The sequence below is a fragment of the Nannobrachium achirus genome (assembly GCF_963921795.1).
Source record: "Nannobrachium achirus genome assembly, chromosome: 12".
Lineage (NCBI taxonomy): Eukaryota > Metazoa > Chordata > Actinopteri > Myctophiformes > Myctophidae > Nannobrachium > Nannobrachium achirus.
The window spans coordinates 7,304,287-7,329,238 of NC_137832.1; the positions used below are offsets into that span (position 1 = coordinate 7,304,287).

General features: G+C 43.4%; 1 protein-coding gene across 1 annotated transcript; it reads left to right on the forward strand.

Annotated features, from left to right (window-relative positions):
• The first annotated feature begins 677 nt into the window (after positions 1–677).
• Positions 678–23,535, forward strand: LOC308295363 (kelch-like protein 3). Its single transcript, XM_080738418.1, has 13 exons — positions 678–809; positions 2,166–2,260; positions 2,959–3,156; positions 5,448–5,582; positions 5,671–5,862; positions 6,980–7,123; positions 7,644–7,830; positions 8,399–8,539; positions 18,503–18,610; positions 19,477–19,575; positions 20,914–21,057; positions 21,815–22,001; positions 23,264–23,535. Exons 2-13 carry the CDS (start codon positions 2,204–2,206, stop codon positions 23,487–23,489), a joined length of 1,818 nt encoding a protein of 605 aa, XP_080594544.1. The 5' UTR covers positions 678–809; positions 2,166–2,203; the 3' UTR covers positions 23,490–23,535.
• Positions 23,536–24,952: the final 1,417 nt, after the last annotated feature.

Genomic DNA, 24,952 nt, shown 5'->3' on the forward strand with positions numbered 1-24,952 from the left:
TCGTAGGATCCCCCGTTCAAATATGATTATTTGAGGGGTCACAGCCTGAAAAGGTTGGGAACCACTGGGATAAAACATAGCTAACAGTAGCCTACATAATAAAAATAATAGTTAAACAATTAATACATTTTTACCAGCACAAGCAAACCAAAGAGTCTCAGTTAATGCAACGTGAGATGCCCACTAATGATCTCTCCCTCCCCTCTTCCAACTGATAAACTCACACACAATTCAAATAGATGGAGAGATGATTACCTATAGGCAGTTATTATAAGCTGTGATAAGAAAAACTGAGTAGGCCTACTTGTGATGTAAACTCTCTCCACACACACACACATGCACACGCACGCACGCACGCGCGCACACACACACACACACACACACACACACACACACACACACACACACACACACACACACACGTGACACACACACACACACACACAGAGAGAGCGAGAGAGAGAGAGAGAGAGAGAGAGAGAGAGACACACACACACACACACACACACACACACACACACACACACACACACACACACACACACACACACACACACACACACACAGAGAGAGAGACAGAGAGAGCCCGGAACTGCTTGTGTAGTGTGTGTTGTTGGAGGACACGGTTAGTGGTAACACACAACACAACGCATGCATCGCTCTGAAACATGAAGTTATAAAAACCTGACTGACTTCTGTTTGAAGCAGATGTACCCACAGTCCCACACCAACAAGCGGGAGGAGGGAGAAATCAACATTTTAGTTTACACTGTTTGGTTTACGGAGCAATTCCATCGCAGTTTTACGAGGTATGTTCAGTGACTTCAGTTACTTTATGTCACGACTGTGTTTGTTGTAGCCTTACAGGGTTGCCAACCCTCCTGAATCCAGCAGGAGTCTCCTGAATTTGGACCCCATCTCCTGCCATGCTCCTGGATTGGCATTTCTCCTGGATTTATCAAACTGAACTGAGTTGAGGAGGAGATGAGACTCAACACGTAGTGCTGCAGTCTCCTCAGGCTCCTCCCTCAGTTCAGGCTGATACCAAATCCAGGAGAAAATAAGGAGAAATGACAATCATCAAACAGAGACAGTCATCACGTCGCACATGTCCAGGACATGTCGGAATGGAGAGCGCCCCCCGAAATGAGATGACAACCAGACCCCAAGCTTAGGGGATGTGATACTGGGAAGTGTTGTATGCAATCATACTGAGATATTCACTTATTAATGTTAGTACAGATGGGTCTTACATTGCTTCAGTAATGAAATCAATTTCTGTACACCTACTTTTTGTGTTTTAATGGCCTACCCATCATTTTCCAATTTCCAAAGTAAAGCAAAGCAATAATAAAATGATCAAAATTGTAACATTCACCAGAACACAGGAAAATACATCTACTCTGTTAAAAGGTTTCAGGGGGAGGACCTCCAGAGTCCAGGTCCATGAAGCCAGGTCTCATCATGGCACACATATCAATCACTAACATAAAGTCTCTTTTCTCTCCACGATATTACTAGATGAAATACCTGGAAGTGCACAAGAACCATAGCAAAACAAAAGGGAAGCACCACCTTGTGGTATCAACTGGTATTGCATAATTATGTTAACTGACTGTTGCAAGGTGCATTTGGTGCATAATATATTGAGTTGTGCTTTGCCTTGAGGGACTGATAAGTGGCTTTTTAGCTTTAGCTTTTTATTTCTCTCCAAAATGTAAACAAAAAGCAGCATACATCATTATTATGACACAATAATAATTGTGGCATAAACAAAAGTTGAAGGGTCTTATAAAGTCTTATAAATAATAATGGTAATACCATGCACATTCAAATACTGTTCACATTGCATTATTTCAGAGTTAGACCTTAGCATAAACACTTTTCTTCACAAAAAATAATTGTCCAGATTTCTCAGGTACCTGCTCTGGCATTTTTTCTTTCGTAAATGAACGCTCTACTAGTTTACTTGATCGTACTGCACTCCAGCGCCACACAAAAGTACCTAAAGTAGCAGATCTACAAGCTGGAAAAGAATACGATATTTACTCACATTGGAAATATTGGTGTAACTGTAACTTAACCGTGTGTGTGTGTGTGTGTGTGTGTGTGTGTGTGTGTGTGTGTGTGTGTGTGTGTGTGTGTGTGTGTGTGTGTGTGTGCAGACGCAGCCCACTCCACTCCACCTCCCCCCACCTCAGCCATGGCTGACAACGCCCCGGCTGCTGCCAAGAGAATGAGACTGGACACTGACCATGATGTGAGTTTCACTTTTTAAAACTTTATTGACGGACGAATCAGCGGCAGCTACGGGCGGGCTCTGAGCGGCTCTGAGCCAATAGAGTCTGACTGCAGACCACGTGGAAACCCAGGAGGCGGATTCTGGGTGTAACGTCATGCAGACAGGCCAATATGAGTGGTTGGAGTTGGCACTCCCAGACTGTGATAGAGAGACGGCCCCATCCAATCACCTGCTAAAGAATTTGAAAAAATGACCCGCCCCTTACATTGGGTCTGCCGCAGTCAGGTTATAAAATGTGGGACTCTGTCTAAAAGGGAAAGGAACTGGTTGAAATAACGTGTTCCTTAAATGCGCTACGTCCAGCCTGGGAAACTCCCCCAGCTTCGACTCCTCATGCATAGAAGGAAGCATGAGGTCAGTCCGTTGCTCTCCCCAGGTTGGCAGAGGGAGCGTAGCGCCCAGGATTACATTAGATAATTGACACCGGGGAAAAAAATGGGTTACAAAATCATGGGATAAAAATTTAGAGAAAAATAAAATAATGCTTGGCTGTTAAGGTCGATGCATACTCCACTTTTAGAGACGAATTTATTTCGGTTCGGTTCGGGGGGGTCACAAAATATCGGTGGCAAAGAAGAGCCGAATTAATGACATTATTCACAGATGAATAGTTGTTGTTTTTTGTCTGATTTATAAATCTTGCCGTTGCACTTCAGGAGGACAGCACCAGTGCACCTCTACCACCCTCACTGGATGCCGAGCTGTTTGAGGAACCCAAGCATCCCAACACGGTGTTAGAGGGCCTGAACAGACTGCGCCTCAACGCTACCCTGTGTGACCTGATCCTGTGCTGTGAGGGACAGGAGTTCCCCTGCCATCGTTACGTGCTGGCCTCCTTCAGCTCTTACTTTGAGGTAAACAAACAACATTTATTGACCTGCTGTTGTTATAGCCTCGCATAGCCAGACTATATCACACTGCGTCAGGGACGTGCTGGGCCCCTGATTCAGCCCGGGAAAAAGAGTTGGAGAGGCCCTCATTGCGTGCTATAGAGAGAGATCTCTCTCTATAGCGCTGCTGCTGCTACTCAAAGATTTGCCATTTCAGATCATGACAAGTGACAAGCCAGTGGGCCAATTACTGTACATGAGTTATATTTCGTCGTTGTCTGGTGGAAACCTTGTATTTCCAAAACCGTTTGTTTTGTATTTATAATTTAAAAAATGATTTAAACTAGTGAAAACAGCCGATCTACAAGCACACAACGCCTCGCACCGCGAGGCATTGTGTGCTTGTAGATCTGCTGTTTTCACTACTTTTCTGCAACGGCCTTATATGATGAAGCAGTGCTTTGCTTTGCGAAAATATTTATACATTTGAAACTTGGAGATACGAGGTTTCTGCCCGACAGTGACGATTTACTTTGTTGTCCGCCCAGCCCCCAAAATGGAACGAAGGCCGACATTTTATTTACATTTTTTTCCTAATGGCCGGCCTGGACCGGCCGTCTAATGAACCGGCCGTTCGGGAGTTGTCCCGCTTTTCCCAATGGCCAGCACGTCCCTGCACTGCGTGGATAGAGTCTGGTTCTTCTCAATGCATTTTCTTTTTTCCATGGGGCGGTTACACAAAGATTCAAATGGACTCTACTGGTTAGACCTACAACTAGAGGTGTAACGATATAGTAACTGAATCGAAAAATCGATTTTAATTTGCAATGATCTACTATATAATATGCAAAAGCAACATATCGTACCGTCTGGCTTTGTATCGTATTGTTTTACAATGCAGATAATTGGTATGGAATCGTTTTGTAATGCAAATAACCGATTGTACGGAAACAAAGTATTTGTGCCTTGTATTTAACAATGTTAAGAAGGAAAATGAAAAGAGGGGTCTAATTACTTTTCCATTCCATATATCTACTCTCGGTCTATCGATGAATGTGTGTAATCTCTGTGTGTGTTCATGCCAAGGTGTGGGTTTTTCCACGTGTTGAACTATAATGTATTTGCTAATTGCTAGAGAATCACTTATGCTCCATGCTCCAACTTACCTATTTAGCCTTGCACTATTGACACGTTTCACACAGATTTATTGTCTTTGCTAAATAGTTACTATATCGATTTTAAATCATTTTAGTATTTTGATTTCAGTGGGTTAGGGTGCATGCGTACAAGTGGCGAAAGATGTCTTTTTAGACACAATAAGCCCATTCCCAACATGCACCGCAATCTTTCATGTTTAGGTGTGACTTATGGTGGCTAGTAGTGTTACTGTAAATAGTTGCGACCGTCAGGTCCCAACCTCGACCAGCTGTGAGTCCATCCGTCAGTCAGTCAGTCAGTCTGTCTGTCTGTCACACGTCACACTTTTGCCCTGCTCATATCTCCGCAACCGTTGCCCCTTTCCATGTGACACACACTCCTTGTCTGCCAATCCAAAACCTCCACCCTTCCAGGGACCACCGCAGCTCCAGGGACCCCCAGGGACCCCCGCCAAAAAGCTAAAAAACTACCAAATGACGCCCCCAAATCGGCTGCTCACCGCGTTGCTCTGCCACAGACAAAGAGATGTCTACACACATCTCAACAACATGGATACATCTCAACAACATGGATCTCCTCTTTTCTCACATGCCCCTCTTCTAGCGCCACCATGAGGCCAGTTCTTGCAAAACACATTTACGGACAAAGCTCCTACAATTTGTGCCCTAAAATCACGCAAATCGGTACATGGTATGTCTACACTCATGTCTTCAACATGGATCTGTCCCATATAGCGCCACCTTCAGGCCGATTTTTTAAAACACATTTTCTAACACTGCTCCTACAGTCTTTGCCCTAAAACCACACAAATCGCAACACAGTATGTCTACACTCATCTCATCAACATGGATCTGTCCCATATAGCGCCACCATCAGGCAGATTTTTTTGAACACATTTTTTTACCTAAAATCACGCTGCTCCCGATTAGGGAGTCTTACTGGTAATAAAGAATGTGTCTGCTCATTTTGTCTGAAAAGACACATTTAGCCACTTGAACGCATGCCCCCACCCACTGAAATCAAGCTCGCTAGAATCAAGAAAACGAATAAGTAAATGAAAACATTTTGACACTCATCTTTTCTTTTCTCTAATTACAATCTAAAATATGAACCCTTGTTGTAAAGAAACACTAAGTTGTCCTTTGAACTTTCCACAGGCCATGTTTACATCTGGGATGAAGGAGTCCACACATGAGAGGGTGACCATCAGTGGAGTGGAACCTGAGACCATTGGTTTGTTGGTCAGCTACGCCTACACATCGAAGGTGTCCATTTCTGCTGCAAATGTACAGGTAATTATCGTGATTAAACTTCTTTCATTGTCTCCATTTTTGTCCCACATAACCTTGGTGCTTAATATTTTGTTCATTGGGTCTCTAGGCCCTGCTGGCAGCGTCCAACCTGTGGGACATCAGGGCTGTCCGAGAGGCCTGCTGTGACTACATGGAGCGTCACTTGGACACACACAACTGTGTGGGCGTTTACTGCTTCGCTGAGGCTCACTCCTGTGAGAAGTTGGAGAAACACAGCATGGACTACATCTTAGAGCACTTCAGAGTCATCTACCAACAGGTCAGTGATTGAGAGATCATATAGTTTGTGTGTCTGTTGTTGGCTTTATCTTCTATAACTTTGTTTTATTACCATCACCCCCAAGCGGGGGTCTGTGAGTCCTCCGCCCGTAACAGAGTAGATGCATTTTCCTGTGTTCTGTGGAATTGTATGTGTCTTATACTTTTATCAGGCTTGCTTTACCAGCATGGAAAGTGAGGCCATTAAAACACAAAAAGTAGGTTTACAGGAATTGATTTGAAGACCCATCTTTAATAATAACCAGTCATTACTTAAATGAATATCTCTGTATGATTGCATGCACTGCCCCCACCCTTCTAACCTTTTAGCATAGTAGATCTAATTTCCAGTGTTCTGGTGAACTTGGGGAGCTTAATACCAAATCCGGGAGAAATTCAGGAGAAATTACATCTCAGGTGCACCGCAGGAGATGGGGATGAAATTCAGGAGACTCCTGTTGGATTCAGAAGTGTTGGCAACCGAGGATGTAATGGGAGATGAGGTCTATACTTCTTGTCCGATGAATAGACAAAATAGCCTCTCTGCTGTTCTTCCTTTTTGTTTCTTTTTTATCCTGACTATGATTGTGTATTATGAACTCTAGCTCCTTTCGGAACCTCTCCCTCCGCTATGCAGCTCCGAGATGAGGTTCCTCACTGTCGTCAACCAGAATCGTCCGACTGGGTGGAAGATCTGCCGCTCGCAAACACTTCTTACCTTTTGAGAACATTCTATCCAAAAGGTAAAGGTCTTATGCCGGTCTCATCTGTTTACTTCTCAAGCGTGGAAGAAAATCGAAGCAACGTGTTGATGAAAACACAGAACCGGCTGACAAAATGAGCAATATAAACTCTTAATTTCAACACGTTACATCGATTTTCTTTCACACTTGAGATGTAAACAGATGAGAGACCGGCACTGGACCTTTACTTTTTGGATAGAATGTTCACAAAAGGTAAGAAGTGTTCGCGACCGTCGGATCTTCCACTCATGAACCCTTGGTTCTGGTTGATGACGGCTCATCTCGGAGCTGCATAGCGGAGGGAGAGGTTCCGAAAGGAGCTATATGAACTCAAACACTGTGCTAATCCACTGTATTTATTTCTATCCCTACTAGGAAGAGTTCCTCTCCCTCTCTATGGAAAGACTGACACAGATTCTGTCCAGTGACCACCTCAACGTTACCAAGGAGGACATGGTGTTTGAGGCAGCCATGTTATGGTTGGACAAGGATCCTACCCGCAGGCTGACCTTTGAAAAGGTCAGTGATCTCTTAGAAAGGTCCCTGCAAATAACTGGACTTCTATCTTCTATGTGCTCTGCAACAGGCACGTGCACACATAGACATCGAAGGGGGCTGGAGCCCCTGCCCTTTTATGCGTCTGTAAAAAAGTGCCCTCTCCAGGCCATGAATGCAGTTTTCACTAATGCTGAAACTGAAAGAAATGCAAATGCCCCTCTTTCCTTGCCATACCTGAAGGTAGCATTCAAGAGAATTGTCTTGTCCAAACTCTCCTGAACTTGAGTGCAGCATGTTATGTTCAAAGAATTGCACTCTCTGTGTAGAAATGCATGCCTTTACGCCACATCTCCAGTATTGACTTGATTATGCTTAGTTCAGTGTGGTATCAAGCACCGAACATAGCCGACCTCCAACGCATCGCAGAGCGACACGTTGTGAGCTTGGAGGTCTGCTATTTTCGACATTTCCACCAAAAGGCCCTTTTAGACATTTCAGCCCCTGCCTCTCTAACATTCTCTGCACGTCCCTGCTCTGCAAGGTGCTGGAGCAGATCCGTCTGCCTCTCATCAGCCCGTCCTACCGCCACACTGTGAGTGAGTCTGTGGACCAGCTGAAGGAACTCAAGGGCTGCCAGAGCTTCATCTCTGAGGCCAGGAAGCAGGCCAGGAGCCGGGGCAAGAACCGGCCCAAGCCCGGCGCTACCACACGCCCAGGCAGGAGAACAGGTACCCTGGCTGGCTGCCTCACACATGCATGCACCATATGGAAGTGGTATGGATGGGACGATGTGAACATTTCATATCACGATTATTGTGACGAAAGAAATCGCGATGTACGATATTATCCCGATAATCAAAATCCATTATCCTGGCGCGGAACATTTGCCCAAAAGTAGCCGCTCACAACGCATGAGTGTAGATTGGCTATTTTTTGGCAAAGACATTTGATAGAGAGTGAAAGAAAAAACCTGTATCAAGTACATATAAGTAACTTTTACCAATTATAGCGGGTTTAAATGGTACTGGATATGCAGCTCTGCAAATAAAAGGTGAATTGATCCCAGTGCATGACGAAGGACAATTTCACGATAAATTAATCTTCACGATATGATTTTTGTGATTGTTTTTCTTTCTTTTTTAATCACAATAAACGATAATATCGCTTATCGCCCCATCCCTACTCACACATGCATGCACGATAGAACTGATGGTGGGGCAAAATGAAACAAACAATATATCCTTGAACTCTTAAATGTACTACTGTCTCCCCCCGCCTCTCCCCCACTTGTTCAAGTGATTGTGATGTTGGGAGTACAATGTCGTAATGCTGAACACTCTTACAAGATGAAGCGCTTTGATCTCCTGACCAGCCAGTGGAAGACTCTGGGACGTCTTCCAGACTCAGAGTACGGACATCATTCCGTGGTGATGGCAGGTGAGATCTACTGCAGGGGTTTTCAAAGTGGGTGATGGGGCACCCTGGGGTGCAGTGACGGCAGTCCAGGGGTGCCGCGAGATCATTTGATAATATTTGGAATTTATTTGGACACTTATTTAGTATCATTTTAAACTTGAAGTACAACGTTATTTTCAGTCAGTTCTAACCAAAATGGCTATCGTTTTCCTCGCATCATAATCACTAAATTATCGTCACTTTCGGGCAGAAACCTTGTGTCATGTCCACACAGACACTCGCTTGTGATTGCCCTCGAAAATACGGTAAAAACACTGAAAAACCCTGACAGAAGCTACTTAATTAATTAATGAATACAAATTAAAAGTTTCCAAGCACTGTATCTGTATGTATGCGATAATTGTTCGAGTCTATTTGAAAACAGCTATACTTTTCCTAAAGCAGAACCTGTACATATGACATCTACTAAAGCAATAAGCCACAAGAGGCGAGTGGTTACCGGGGTAGTATACACCGGCTGAGAGGCGTTGGGGAAACACGAGGCGCAGCCGAGTGTTTCCGACCCTCTCAGCCGGTGTATAATACCCCGGTAACCACAAGCCTCGCGTGGCTTATTGCTTTTCTAAAACGGTCACAATATTGCAACATGAAAATCATAGACATGTACTAATTAAAGCTGTTCTATTTCACTAATAATACACAATAAGGTCTGCTCTGCAAGAATGTATTTCCCGTCCAGGCAGGAGAAACGACACAGGTGCAGATAATTGTTGCACTGTGGAACACTGTGGAAAGAAATAACGCACCTGGGTTTGATATAAACTGATTCAAGGTGTGGGTTATAGTCTCAGATATACCACAGCAACCAGCCAATCAGAATCAAGGAATGGAACTAGCCGTTTTAGAATCCTTCATTTGAGACGTGTGCCTGCTCATGCGTGCGAACCACAGTCTCCTCAGTCCTCACACAGATGATGATCAAATAACATAACATGGCGAGGAGCCACGACAAAAATATTGCACTTAATTCATGTTTCTTTTATAGGATGATAATCCAGAATATCACGATAAAATCTCAAATCTCAAATATAATACCTGTTGGTTTGGATCCAATAAACACAGCGTTTAATCTGTTTTTATTCAGCTTTTATTCAGCGCACGGTCTCTAAACAACAACACACTCGTTTCCCTCCATATTCACATCTGAATCCCCAGCGCGTCCTGCGCATGCAAGTTAACAATCTCACTCTTCTTTCTTTAAAAGAAAAAAAAAAAAAAAAACAGTCAGGCATCCAAGAAACGGGTGCATTACAGAGGAGATCATTTCAAAACATTTCAACAAAAATAACAAAATACAAATGTCTTGTCAGTCAAATACAATCATCACCCCTTTTTTTTAAGTCATAACATTTAGGTTGGATTCCAAAGTCCTTCGCTGAGTGCTTTCAATAGCACTAAAGGTGATGCTCACTTTTTGGTTAGACAGTCAGCGAGTTGAGCTTTTGTCTCTGACCAGATCACAGTTTTGATTTTCTTGCTCTGAATGAGCTCCTTGATGCCACTAATGTCTAGCCGAAGTCTTTTCTCTGTGACCTGTTTTGTAGACTTAAGGGCATCGTACAGGGAGTGATTGTCAGTCACACAGACCAACGGAGGAGCATTAAGATCAACAGTTCCAGTAGTGAGCTCAGAAAAGAGGGTGGCAAGGAAGATTGAATTGTCTATTCCAGGGGTGTCGAACTCATTTTGGGGTGAGGGCCGGATTGGATGAAAGGCGACTTGCATGCCATCCGGATCGGATGGCATGCACACTCGCTCACATGTTCGCTCTGTTTTTCTTCCTGTCGTCTGCTATACTGCTATAGCTAGCAGTATAGCAGTATATCATTTTACAAATTGTGTTAATTATTAAGTAAAATAGCTACTTTCATTATTGGTATTACAGTTGCAGTTAGGTACGAGAGATGCTATTTGTTTAAAGGAGTAGTTCATCCCCAAAAGGACTTTTTTTTCTTTGATTACTCACGCCATGGAGACTTGAGTTCAATAATATATTTTTATTTTATTTGTCGCATTACTAAGACAAAAATGTGATAATAGTACACTTCCCCCCATTGATTCCGGATTGGGACCGTCCCCATCCAGAATCAATAGGCATGCATTTATTGTAATCAAATTTCTGTTTTAGGAATGAGTCTACATTGGCTCCATGGCATTTTGGGGGTGAACTACTCCTTTAAGAAGTGCCAATAAGAATAAACCATTTGATAATAGAATAATTCAATTCCTGATAGTCTCTGCTATAATTTGTAAATGGCTAAAAAATATATATATATATTTTTATTGTATTTTATAATAAAAAGAATAAAAGTAATGAACAATAATGGCATATTCAGAAAATATCTGAATAATAAAACTTTTACATTTTATTATTATTATATTTTTTAAATAAGTTATTTTCTTAACAACATTAATTTCCATGTCTAATATGTGTAATCTTTGAGTACAGTTCGAATATTGTAGGTACGTTCAGGTATTATTCATAGCCAGACCCCCCCACCCCATTCCTAGCAATGCTGTCATCTTCAGAGAGAGAGAGAGCTGATCACTTAACATTCCAATCAATCAACTCAATCACCGCCACCTGGTGGGAGAAACCTAGCCTGCAGTTCTTAACACATTGACCGCCATTTTAACATTCACTGTAGGCTCCCCTGCCATTTTGTTTAAGCATTTTCTTCATATTTAGACATTTTTCCTAAATTCCCTGTTTGCACGAAAATGTCATACAGTGCATGGATTAAAAGAGGACATCCTCTAGTCTCTCCAAAAAATATTTTTTTGTATGTACGATGTAGCAATCTAGAGTTTTGGCCATTTCAAACCCCTTGTTTTTTCAAAATCCAGGTGGAAATTCAAAATAATTGGAGTTATTGACCTTTTTGTGAATGATCTGTTTTCAAGTGGATAACTCACTTGAGATGTGTCTTTATGGCTTCAGGCATTATCAGATAAGTGTACTAATGTAATTATGTAATAGGATTTATTTTTAGAATTTTCTGTTTAGAAAAATGCAGAGAAAAATATTTTTATTGGCTATATCTGACCAAAAAACTCACATACTATATTGCAGTATTTCTGTGAGTATTTCTGTGAGCCCCCACTTGGGGGCGCTTTCTCTCTGTCTCTGTGTGTCTGCTGGTTGTCTTTTGCTCTGTACAATGCACACACACAAATAGACATAAAAGGGGGCATGAGTCTTTTTTCTAACATGTCCTAGAATGTGAAAATAGCAGATCTACAAGCTCTACAAGCTCAACACATCGCTCTGAGACTGTGACACATTGAGAGCTTGTCATTCAATTTTATATGAGATACTTCAATGGTTTCCAGTGGAAATAAGCTTAGTCTTTTCATGGATCTCCTTTTAGTAGACCTTGTACCAGTGAACTGTACCGTCATGAAACTGTACCTTTTCCTATGCAAACTTCTAATAAAGTCTTCAATCAATCAATCAAAGTCGAGCTTGTAGATCTGCTATTTTCACATTCTAGGACATGTTGGAAAAATGTCTCCCCCTGCCCCTAAAAAAATCCTCTGCACTGCCCTGCTAAACAGCTCCTCTGCGTCTTTGCTCGTTAGTAACGACACTAGTTGATCTCTTGCTTTTTGGGAGGAGCGTGGTGGGGGAGCGTGGGAGTTTTGGTGGTGGTCCGTGAGAAGTGTTGGCTGGAGACCAGGCAGGGTAATGAGAGGACGGACCCCCTTCCAGGGACCACTTCACTTGTCTCTGACTCAACTGGATCGCATCGTGAACTTTATGTAATCGGGCAGTTTTATTGATTGATTTTGTAAGAGTTGATTATCGTGTTCCCACTGCTCTGCGGAGCGAAGCGTTGGGCCCGCGGACCCCCTGTTAGAAAGCCGACCAGGGACCCCCCTTTGCAAAGGACCGCCTGGCGCCAATGGCCTGCTTGGCTGCTTGTGGACCATTACAAAACAATATATTATAGCCTGGATATATGGATTATAACCTGTGGATTCTAATCAACCATCATCATTCTCAGGTATGTTTTAGAAGCATTTATATGGCGAATTGGCGATAATTATTTTGTATCTAGAGAGAGAGAGAGAGAGAGAGAGAGAGAGAGAGAGACAGATCTCTGAATCAGAGACTCTGATAGCACTGTGCTGATCAGGACAGGGGGACCACTGAAACAGACAGTGGTCCGTGGACCACCAGCCAGCTAAGAGATGTTCACACACACACACACACACACACACACACACACACACACACACACACACACACACACACACACACACACACACACACACACACACACACACACAGCTGTTCTCACACTTTTTTTTTCTTCTCTTTTTTTTTCCGCCAGCCTTGTGTGCGCAAAATGCGTCACTGTGCCAGTTCACTGTGGGTTATGGGGAGATTTATATGCATTTGTATTGCAATTTATACATTATTACAGTCTTTTTTTCAAACACACTTACTTTGATGTGTGATATTTTAGGTTCTCTGTAAGATAAAAGGATAAAAATTTGTCACGAGCTGGGGGAGAGTGTAATTAAACATTACATTATATAAAAGCAAATTCTCGGGACTATCGGGCCTGGCGGGGAACGACATTGGGATTTTCTCGGGACTATCGGGGGAGGCGGGGAATGAGTTAAAGTGATCCCTGACTAATACGACAAATATGCCTTAATACATTATAATTGTCCTCTATAACTACAATGTCAAATTAAAAACACCTTCAATATTTTATTTCTTCAAGAAATAGCTAATCTTTCACTCAACAGGGGAAATGCCTGTCGCAAGTTGATGATGTCATAAATGTCATGTGTGATCTAACCCTATGGAAGTTATGGCATGCATGTGCAAAAAACACATTTGAAATATTGAGTTGATGCTCATATTAACCATATGAAGTATTAAGTTTGTTTTTATTTGCACATGCATGCCATAAATTCCATAGGGATAGATCACACATGACATTTATGACATCATCAACTTGCGACGGGCATTTCCCCTGTTGAGTGAAAGATTAGCTATTTCTTGAAGAAATAAACTATTGAAGGTGTTTTTAATTTTACATTGTAGTTATAGAGGACAATTATAATGTATTAAGGCATATTTGTCGTATTAGTCAGGGATCACTTTAAAACAATCATAACTCTTGACAGGAATGGGCTAGAGACTTACTTTTTTTTCCTAAATGCTCAGAAATATATGCTCTACAAGCCTGGGGCCGGATCCGGCCCGCGGGCCGTATGTTTGACATCCCTGGTCTATTCCATCCGACATGGCAAGAGTCTCTCCTGCAAGAGTGCTTCGCACCACACGTCTGATCCTCCTTGATTGCCAACATAGAGGAGAAAACATCCCGTTGTCACCCATGAGAGTGATCAATGTCCCCCCTTGTGTACCTCCATCTGGCAAGTTTCCCAGCGAAGCATCACTGAAAACAGTCAAGTTCAAAGCATCGTTATTACCTAAATGTTGAAATTTCAGAGTAACCTTATCAGCTTTTAGTTTATGAATCACCTTATTAGCATCATGGATGGACTGCACAATAGCATTTTTTAGAATGGATGCCAAAATAGAAACATCAAACATAACATCAGGCCTGGTCTGTTTTGCAACCCAAAGTATTTGTCCCATTTTTGACCTAAGCTGCTCTTGTTCTGTCTCGGTAAGAGGTGAATCTCTTTGTATACCACATGCTGGTTGCATGTGGATGGGTTGCATGTTTTCAATATAGCAGTGCTGATGCATCTCTATTACACCATTAACAGTTACAATATCCATTCCCACATAACAGAAATTCTCATGTTCCTCACGTCCCACATGGAACGCAGACTTCAGTCGAGGAATCACATCATTTACAAAGTGTTGTATGCCTGCCCACAGAAAATCATCTACATGACATGCAAGTACACCTTTAACTTTGCAGTGTTCATCTAACCAATAAAACACTGCGGGATTCACTTGGGACACTTTACCACCTGTACCCAGCATGATATCTTTCACCATGTTGTACCAATGAAGTGATGCATCAGCTACTGTAGACCATAAACACATTTCTTTAGTTTCCATAGAATCCCTTTACTGTCTGCTTCTGGGGGTGGACAAATATAAATGTCCCTTGACAACTCCATACCCTGCAAAAAAAAAGCAGATTTAATGTCCATAGAATGGATTTGCCACTGATTTTGACAAATCACAGTTAGCAATAACCTTAGGGATTCCGAGGCACAGGTTGGTGAATCTTTCTGTAGCTGTTGAATATCATGCTCTTCAAAACCCCTGGCTACAAGTCTAGCTTTGGGCACAATACCCTTGTCAGTTTCTTTTAGACTACAAACCCATCGGGTGGAAACACACTTTTGGCCTGCATCTACAACTTCTTCAAAAACATAATTATTGTTCCAGTTTTTTTATATCTTCCTGTTTAGCTGCATCAAATGATACATCATTTAGTACATCAGCATCCCTGACTTCTGATTCAATACTGAGACTATTAACTCATTTTGTGCTCCAGACATGAACGGGTTAAAATGTCCAGCGTGCCTCTCGCAGGCTCCATCCGCGGCCAGTCTCTTATTTTGAAGGCCAGAAGTCGATTGCGTAAACACTTCCTGTTTGACGTCATGACGTCATTCACCGGAAGCGATCGTCATCCACATGCGATTGTGTAATGGCCGACCGTTGCCTTTCAACATGTGTTTTTGTAGCGAGAATCTAATGCCATCCTTGGCTTCTAAAGTGTTTTTTGGAGATAATGGACATTAAAGATGAGATCGGCCGTCGGCCTCCATGTTAAGGGATTACTATTTTGTGCACGTGCATCCGTGATGATGATGAATCGGCGAGTCCAATCGTGCCAGGACTTTCCAACGGACCGTAGGGTAAGAACGCCAGCGTTACTCTATATACAGTATTTTACGCGATTTTATACTCAGGATCGGCACTCTAAATACTCGGGTATTTTTCGCGAGTATACTCGGGATCGGCTACAAATAACACGGACATATCAACTGCCTCCTTTTGACCAGGACTTCCATCAGTTTAGATATGTTGCAGGTTATACCAATTTTTGTACTGTCCTGTGGCTTTGCCTGCTCTGCCTAGAACTTTAGCTCTACATGAAACACCTTCATCTCTTTTCATAAAGGTTACAGTCTGTCCTGTTTTCAACTTTACACTTGCAGAAAGAACAGAGTTATCATCATCACAAACAGTGTGCTCCATGTCATTTTGAGTCACTAGTGAACGTGCCCCTTCTCCTGTATTAGACTCTCTGTCACTCTCCTGTTCATTTTCAGTGTCTGTGTTTTGTTCACTATGTGAGCTACCTGTGGCTCTGTTCACAACACTTGCACTTTCATCCTGCCCAGTGTCTGCTGCACGGTTTTGTACATCTTTCTCACTGTTTGTTTCACTGTGTACCTCAACTTGTACATTATCCTGATCATGTGTGTGTACCTTATTAAGTCTTAAGTGATGGACTCTAACAAGGATACCTCCATGTCTTACAAATACAACAGCTCCATCTTGACCAATTACTACTCCTGGTCCCTTCCACTCTGCACTGGCAGCTCTTTTGTAATAGACTTTGTCTCCTGTCTCATATTTTTCATCTGTAGGTCTGAGCTGCTTACGTAGTGCTCTCCTAATCCTCTCTGAACATTCAGATTCAGTGAAAGCCTTCCTAGAGGCATGCAACGCTGATATGTGTTGCCCTACCCTTGCACTCACTGTAGTGCCCTCCAGAGCAGGTAGCTTATCAACTAATACACTAGGAAGGTTAGGATTTTGACCAAATACCAGTTGATGTGGACTATAACCATGAACACTGTGCATACAGTTCTTAACCATAAGGGCCCAGTCCAGGGCAGTGTACCAGTCACATCCGTTTTCCTTTTTCACCTTGAGGATGATGTCCGTGAGAGACGCATTGTGCCTCTCAAGAAGTCCATTAGACCAGGGACTATATCCTGCTGTTGTCCTCGTCTCAATGTTGAAGTTTTCTGCCATGTCTCTGAACTCTTCATTATTGAACTCGCCGCCATTGTCGCTGTACAGAATCCGCGGGGGTCCGTGAACACTTATCCATGTGTGGATGAGGGAGTTGACAATCTCAGAGGCCTTCTTTGTCTAAACAATGCTTCCTGCACTGAAGCGTGTAAATTGGTCAATCACATGTAGGTACCATACCCCTGGTTCCAACTCATGCAGGTCCACTGCCACTGTTTCATTGTACTCTGAAGCTAGAGGCAGTCCTACAGCTGGCTTAGGCTTCGTTTTGCTCTCTGACATGTCGCAGTCATGTACTATTTGTTGCAAAATAGTGAGGCAGTCCTTGTCTTTGTTACCAGAGCTTTGAATTAGCCTCTGCAGCCTTTCTGCCGAAGCGTGGCCAAACTGCTTGTGAAGCTTGAGAAGGACTTTGCGCTTTTCACCTGGGGACATGTTCTCTGTCACTGTCAGGGCTTCATCTTCAGCTGTCGCTGCAAGTATCATGTCATATTTTATTTGTCTCCTTGTGTTGTCCTTGTCTCTGATGTCCACACAGTAGTGTCCTGAGCTGGTGAACTCAAGGGAAAATTCCAGTTGTCCGGTGTCCCAGTTGGGCGAACAGACTGTAATTATTGTCCACGACATTGCAAGCGGCGCGAAGGCCAGCGGACCTTGGTCCTGCTCTTCGCGCCCGAGCGCCGCAGGCGCGAGTGCCCGCGAAGAGCGGGCCAGGGCGCGAGTTACAAAGCCGTGGTGAATGCAATCGTTCTATTTATGCCCGCGCACGATAAACGCATAAATGGGATGAAGATCGCTTGCTTTACAGTCTGTTCGCCCAACTGGGACACCAGACAACTGGGACTAGCCCGAACTCAAGGGGTATCTGTTGCTGTCTTCTTTAGCTTATTTTCCTGTTCTTGACTGAGACGAATTAGCATAACTGTCAAGCCATTTCTCCCCACATACTGTACGAGTGCAGGCAGTGTCTATGATGGCTGATCCCAGGGATTCAGTCATGAAAATGTCAGAAATCGGGTCATTTGTTAACAACGTGATGATTACTTCATCCACATTTTCGTCTTCAGTTAATCTTACTTGTTCGTTCTTCTTGTGGGGGCAGTCTTTAGCCCAATGAAATGTGCTTTGACACACTGCACATCTTGAACGCCTACCAAACTTGTCCAATGGGTTGGTGCCCGGCAACGGTGTCTTTTGTTGAGCATTTTGAAACGTCGTGTTCCGTTTTCCTCTCCCTTGTCGTTGTTCTGTGAAGAAAGCTGCATCCTGATTCAGTTGTATTCTGTTTGACGAGCCTGCCGTTTTACCTCCAAAGATCCGCCGAGTGCCGACTTCATCGATGAAAACGTTAGCTCTGGGCATGCCGTTAATGCAAGCTGTCTGTTTTTCTCGTCGAGACAGGCTGTATCTAGTAGCTTGAAAGCTAATACGGCATCCGGGAGCGTCATGTCATACTTTTTTATCCGGTTGTATCGCTGTTCAAAGTCAATTATGTAGTCTGCCATGGAAACTGAACTGTCTTTTGTCAAACGATCAAACTCGGAATACGCTTCGTACGCCCGGTCCTTTTCCTCCAGCTGAAACACACCGCCCAGCTTCGCTAATAAAGTGTCCATACTGTCGTCAACAACACACTCGTTTCCCTCTATATTCACATCTGAATCCCCAGCGCGTACTGATACTCATGCGTATAGACCCACAGTGTGAGCCGTAATGTGTGCAATAAAGTAGCAGTGTAAGTTAACAATACCGGTGTTATAAAAAGCATTACCGCCCAAGCCTAGTTCACAGGTCAGGCCTTGTTCAACAGTTACGTGTGAACCATGACAATAATATAGACCCAAGTTGTGTATGCATATTAAAGTCTTTATTTCTTTGACAATCACCAAGCCATAAGTAATTCTTATCTTCTCCCACCATACTAGGCTCTACGTTGTATTTGACGTCGTCCCAAGGGGAGATGTGGCGCTATGACATTACCTGTAACTCCTGGTTGAAGATGGCTCCCATGAATGAAAGTCACAGTTTCATGAGTAAGATCCACACACTATGGCATTCAATTCAACAAAAGTTAGTCAGGCGCTGCTCCTTAATGCATATTTCTAATTAACCTAACTAACAATTTTCAAAAAATGTATTTTTTTTTGTGCGTGGAAATGTCATTTGACATTTTTAAAAATGTGTAATTTTTGCTAAACACTTTTTTATTTATATTACTCCTAGAGATTTTGTTCAAACATCTCTATAGACCTGTGATCAAGACAGATCTGTAAGAGTTTTCGTTTTCCCTCCTGATTCATTGGCAAACATTGGCTTCCATTATGTTGTCTCAAATCATAAACACAGCGTGCGATTGCCATGACATTTGGCACACACATTCCCACTTCAAACCCATTTAGGCCTAAAATTATTTAATGCTTTAACTATTGAAAACTAGCAGATCTACACGCTCACAACGCGGCACAGAGTGCCGTGCTGCAAGCTTGTAGATCTGCTATCTTTGAATATATCTTTTTAAAAGCGAACATTTGTAACTCAAATATTTTCTTTGGTTGGTCCCTGGAACAACCTACTTTGAGATTGGTTTGGGGGTCCACGGCAAAATGCATGTAATTTTGGGGTCCTTGACATGAGAAAGTTTGGGAACCACTGATTTAGAAAAGGATTTATAGAATCGGGTGAAAAATATTCAAAGACACATTTAATAGCAGATCTACAAGCTCGCAGTGGTGCCACGCCGTGAGCTTGTATATCTGTTATTTTTTCATAGTTAAAGCGTAACATAATGGTTAAAGTGGTTCAAATCTAAAGTGACTTGATTTGCGTTCAGGCCTAAATGGATTACATTTTACAACATTTTGCGGATGACGTATTTTTCTCTCTGCTTAATCCCACGTAGGCCTGGTGACGCTGGGCGGCTATGTGTATGCAGTGGTCGGCAAGAAGGACTCTATGGAGCGCTACGACCCCAGCACCAACACCTGGCAGATCATCAAGTGTACTGGGTTGGCCAAACACTGTCATTCCGAACGGACTTCTGTGGTCGCGCTAGATGGACTGCTCTATTTCATTGGTATGGAACAGGTCTCCTATAGGGTGACTACCCGTCCCCGCATCCTCACAGGACAGTCCCGAACAAATGGCACAATGTCACGCAAATGAAAGATATGGAAAGAAGAAATTATCTTACAATAAATGCGAGAAGTCTCTGTGAGTCTGTCTGTCTGTCTGTCTGTAAACCGCGTATCTTGAGAACCGTTTGTTCCAACGGCTTCAGATTCGGCACGCGCGTTCCCCGCCGCAGCGCGGAGTGCAGTGCCGGGCCTCGGCCCGACCTGATTCACGGTTTTCCCGAACCGGCGCGAAACGCTCGGAATCTCCGTATGCGGAGATGATTGTTGACATCAGGCTGTTTCTGAGGAAACCGGCGCAAGCGCTGACTCATTGTGACATCACATCATAAACGCCACATGAGTCAACAAAAAATGCCATGGTTACCGGCGCGAAACGTTCGGAATCTCTGTATGCGGAGATGATTGTTGACATCAGGCTGTTTCTGAGGAAACCGGCGCAAGCGCTGACTCATTGTGACATCACATCATAAAAGGCTCTGACATCACGTACGCCACATGTGTCAACAAAAAACTCTATTTATGGGCATAAATGGACACAGGCAAACAGATGGTCAAAATGGGTCCTACAGAGATCTCCATATATGGGCATAAAATGGACGTAGACAGACAGATATCTCTATATATGGGCATAAATGGACACACGCAAACAGATCCTATGACAACAGGTATAATGGGATTTGCATTAAAGGCGGGGCATTCATTTCCTATTTACATTGTTCCTGAGTTGGCCAGATCGCGACTGCGGCGGCCGAGCTTCTAGAAATTATAATACTAATTGTGATGTCAGCGTGACGTAAAACGAATATGTGCCCATATATGGAGATCTCTGTATTTCTCAGTCCTTGTCCCCTTTTATGGGCATATTGGTTCTACAAAAAAATGATGTTTCGTACAACTGTACATCATGCAAGTACAGTAACGGCAGGGGAAGTAGCTAAGAACATAGGCAAAGATCTGAGCTATCTGCGTGTGAAAGTGGAGTCTGTAGAACCAACCATGTGCTGTGTAAAACGAATTCACTAACTTCTAGTTAGTGTCTCTATGTCCTTTTGAAACAAAGGGGTTGTTTGGAGGTGGTCACCCTATTATTACATGTCATCCTTTTCATGTTGACACTGAATAATTAAGTGTGTGTGTGTGTGTGTGTGTGTGTGTGCGTGTGCACGTGCGCCTGTCCGTCTGTTTGTCCGACTGTGCCCTAGATGTCCCTCGCGGACACCCACCTGAAGACATCCAGGTGGTCAAGTACGATCTTGAAACATCTGTGTGGACAGAAGTCGCGCCTACGCAGATTGCCCGTTATCAACCAGCTGTCTGTACCCTGAATGGAAAGATCTACCTTATAGGTACTGTATCATACCTGTTCTTAAAGATTACTATACACTAGGTCAGGGTTCCCCACCTCAACATTGTATCATTTAGACCAAGGCCAATTCTAAAAACGCCTTCTAAGTCCTCCTGACCTAAGTTTTCTGAAAAACTTCAAATATTTATTCAAACATAAAAATAAAATAATTGCGACCGTCAGGTCGCAGTTACTATCAAAACCTCGACCAGCTGTCCGAGTGTCCGTCAGTCTGTGAGTCAGTCTGTGAGTCAGTCTGTGAGTCTGTCACGTCACACGTCACACTTTTGCCCTGCTCATATCTCCGCAACCGTTGCCCCGATCCATGCCAAATTTTGCACACACTCCCCTTGCCTGCCAAACCACAACCCCATCAATTCTCACATGCCCCTCTTCTAGCGCCACCATGAGGCCGATTCTTGCAAAACACATTTTTGGACACTACTCCTACAGATTTTGCCCTAAAATCACGCAAATCGGTACACAGTATGTCTACACTCATCTCATCAACATTGATCTGTCCCATATAGCGCCACCATCAGGCCCATTTTTTCAAACACATTTTTGGACACTGCTCCTACACATTTTGGCCTAAAATCACGCTGCGACCTGGCGGTCGCTTATCTCCCGATTAGGGAGTCTTACTGGTATTCTGTATAAATATGTTGCTATACTGTACATAGCAACAACAACACAAAAATGAATCGAATAGAGCCCACTGACATTCTCTATCCTGCTCATTCTTATTGATCAAATAGGTGGCGAATTTGCGGAAAACACAATGGACTGCTACAACCCGAAGACGGACCAGTGGAGCGTGTGTGCCTCCATGAAAGAGCCACGCTGTAACCCTGGGGTGGTGGTGGTGGATGGGAAGATCTACGTTCTAGGAGGGGTGGAAGGAGGATACGAGAGCATGCTAGAAGAGAACCAAGCATACGACCAGTAAGACACTGCTGGAGTCCTGTCACCATCCTCATGATATTTGATGATTAATAGACCTTTTGTCAGCCTTCTGATTGGTCCCTGAGACTCCCTGACTGGCCAACCAGAAAAAACATTCACTTTTTGCTATCGGGGGTGGAGTTTGTGCAGTGGAGAATGTTGCTTCAGCCTTTCAAAAACTGTCCGCAGTGCAGAGCACGGCAATCGCCCGGTACGGCCGCGGCAGTAGGGGGCGATCTCGCTCATCATAATGAATAAGCTTCAACAAACTAGTTCACATGGACCTTATCAATGGTCTAACTAGTTACGATTGGGTACATATATTTTAAATGGGCAGAATTACGTGTATGTGAGGAGAACAGATTATAGTTCTCCTCTTCCTACCCAAGATTCAATGCGCTTTCTATTGCTATTTCTATTCTCTCTCTGATCCAGAGGATTAAACTAATTAAAACATATATTTTCGGGGGGAAACTACTGTTTTGCTATGTAATTACTGGACCCTTTTCTTCCCTTTTTATTAATATCACGTAGATGTGTTTTTTTTGGTACTTTATATAGCTGTAATGAGGCTATGAACAAAAAAAAAATCCCATCCACTTCCACTATAAAAGAATCTGCAATAGTGATTCTGTCCCACTGGGATTAAACACATTAAAACATATATTTTCGGGGAAACCCCCTGTTTTGCAATGTAACTACTGTACCTTTGTCTTCCCTTTTTATTAATATCACCTAGATGTTTTTCCTTTGGTACTTTATATAGCTGTAATGAGGCTATGAAAACATAAAAAAATCCCATTCACTGCCACTATAAAAACAATCTGCCCAGGGAAAATGTCCCATCATAGTAACAGGGCAGAATGGGGCGGGATTTGCAAACTAGTCTATTGTCATACAAACAATAGGGCTGGGCGATTAATCGATTTTTAATCGAAATCCTTCAGGACTCTAATGATCCACAGCCCAGTCCTCCTAAGACACGACAAGGTTCTGCAATATAATAAGCCCAAGTCCGACAAAAAATCGGAAATCAACTAAAATCTGGATTTTATTTTTAGGCCAAAACAAACAGCCCTAACAAATAATTGCGATTTGCGACTGAATTGTCTTTTTGATATTGAACACTGGAACTTAACACAACACTAACCTAAGACAATAATTTGATATCAAATAAAATGTATCAATGTTTCAACATGGTGGCGATTATGCGGAAGTAATTGAGATTTCTCTCACGACTATTGGTCTCTCTCTCCGTGCAGGTTTTCCAACAGCATTGAGCGCTACTGTGAAGAGACCGACTCGTGGGAGATCGTGGGACAGATGCCAACCTCTCGCTACAGTGCTCGCTATGCTCTCAACTGCGTGTCTTTCAGGCTGAGGGACGACTTCCCATATCCAGCTGCTGATGATGATGATGACGACGACGATGATGAGGAGGTGGTTGATAGTGACTCCGACGATGGCATACCATGGTTCATGGCATAGGGTATGCCATGAACCATGGCATACCCTATGGCAGGGCAGTTCCGTAGAAATGCGGGGCCCTGTGCGAAGTCCTGTGCGATTCAACTTCAACTGTGGAGATTCAACTTCAATGAGTAACCATGGCAAACTGTCAACTGCCCGTATGTCTTGATAATTGGTAAAACAAACTTTTGGCCTATTTGTGGAGATAAGCGACCAACGGTCGCTTATCTCCCGATTAGGGAGTCTTACTGGTGATATCACTGGCATCGCCAGTGGTGATGCCAGTGGTGAGCGCACCTCATGGCACGCTCTGCTGGCGCCAGGGCTCCAGGGTGCGAGCTATTAGGTCGCATATGCGACTTAATTTCATAAAGTGCGAGTTAAAATTCAACCAGGTCGCGCTGGTGCGAGTTGAAAAAAAAGAGGGGAAAAAATCCTCAATCGAGGATCGCCTGACGCCTCTCTCTCTCTCTCTCTCTCGCTCCGTCTCTCTCTCTCCCTGGCTGCCTGCCTGCAGAGCCTATGCTCGGCCCCTCCCCTTCTCTTTCTCTTTCACTCACATACATTACACACACAGTACTACACACAAACTTTAGCGTTGGTCCGGTGGTGGGTCACACACGCAGACAGACAGACAGACAGACAGACAGACAGACAGACAGACAGACTCTCTCTCTCTCTCTCTCTCTCTCTCTCTCTCTCGCTCACATTGGATAGATATCACATACTAACCTTTCTTTGTATAACCATGCTTTTTTCTGTTGTCATCTCAAACTGGATAATCTATAATCCACAGGTTGTTTGTTTGCTATTAGATTAGATATTGATTAGCAATCGCTCGTGGATGTTCAAGGGAACGCAGCTGCAGACCCCCGCAGCTCATGGATATCCATGGTAGACAGGATGTCCACCAGTGGCAGGACGTGACGTCACACCTCCACAAGGCAGAGACGACGCACTTTTTCTTTTATGTTCTCCTCAAAATGTGTATTTTACAGCGTGGATGGGGTGCTGAGAGGTTTGCCACTCTCGAGAATACACTTTCAACAACACAAAACAACCTTTGTTTTTGTGAGTTGCGACGTAGTCTAGTTTATTTTGACTAGAGTGTAGCGCTGGTAGGGCAGTGGAATTCCTGGCCCTGTGTTAGAGGCTGCTTCCTTGCAGAGCGTGAGGGAGACCCTGGACGGACCAGTCCAGAGCTGCTAACCCTGCAGCGTTGTTCGTCTTCATGTTTCGAAGTAACACATGGATTTAAAAGGCTTTACACCAGGGGTCTTCAACAGGGGGTCCGCGACTCCTAGGGGGTCCGTGGGGATACTGGGGTCCCCGAAATTGTTGAATAATAATAATAATAATTATGGTAATAATAATTATATTAATAATATTATTCGTTCCCTTTCCTGTTGTACCTTGCTCTTACTGTACTTACTGTACTGTTCTTGTTTTTTCTTTTTATCTTTTTCATACTTCTCTGTAAC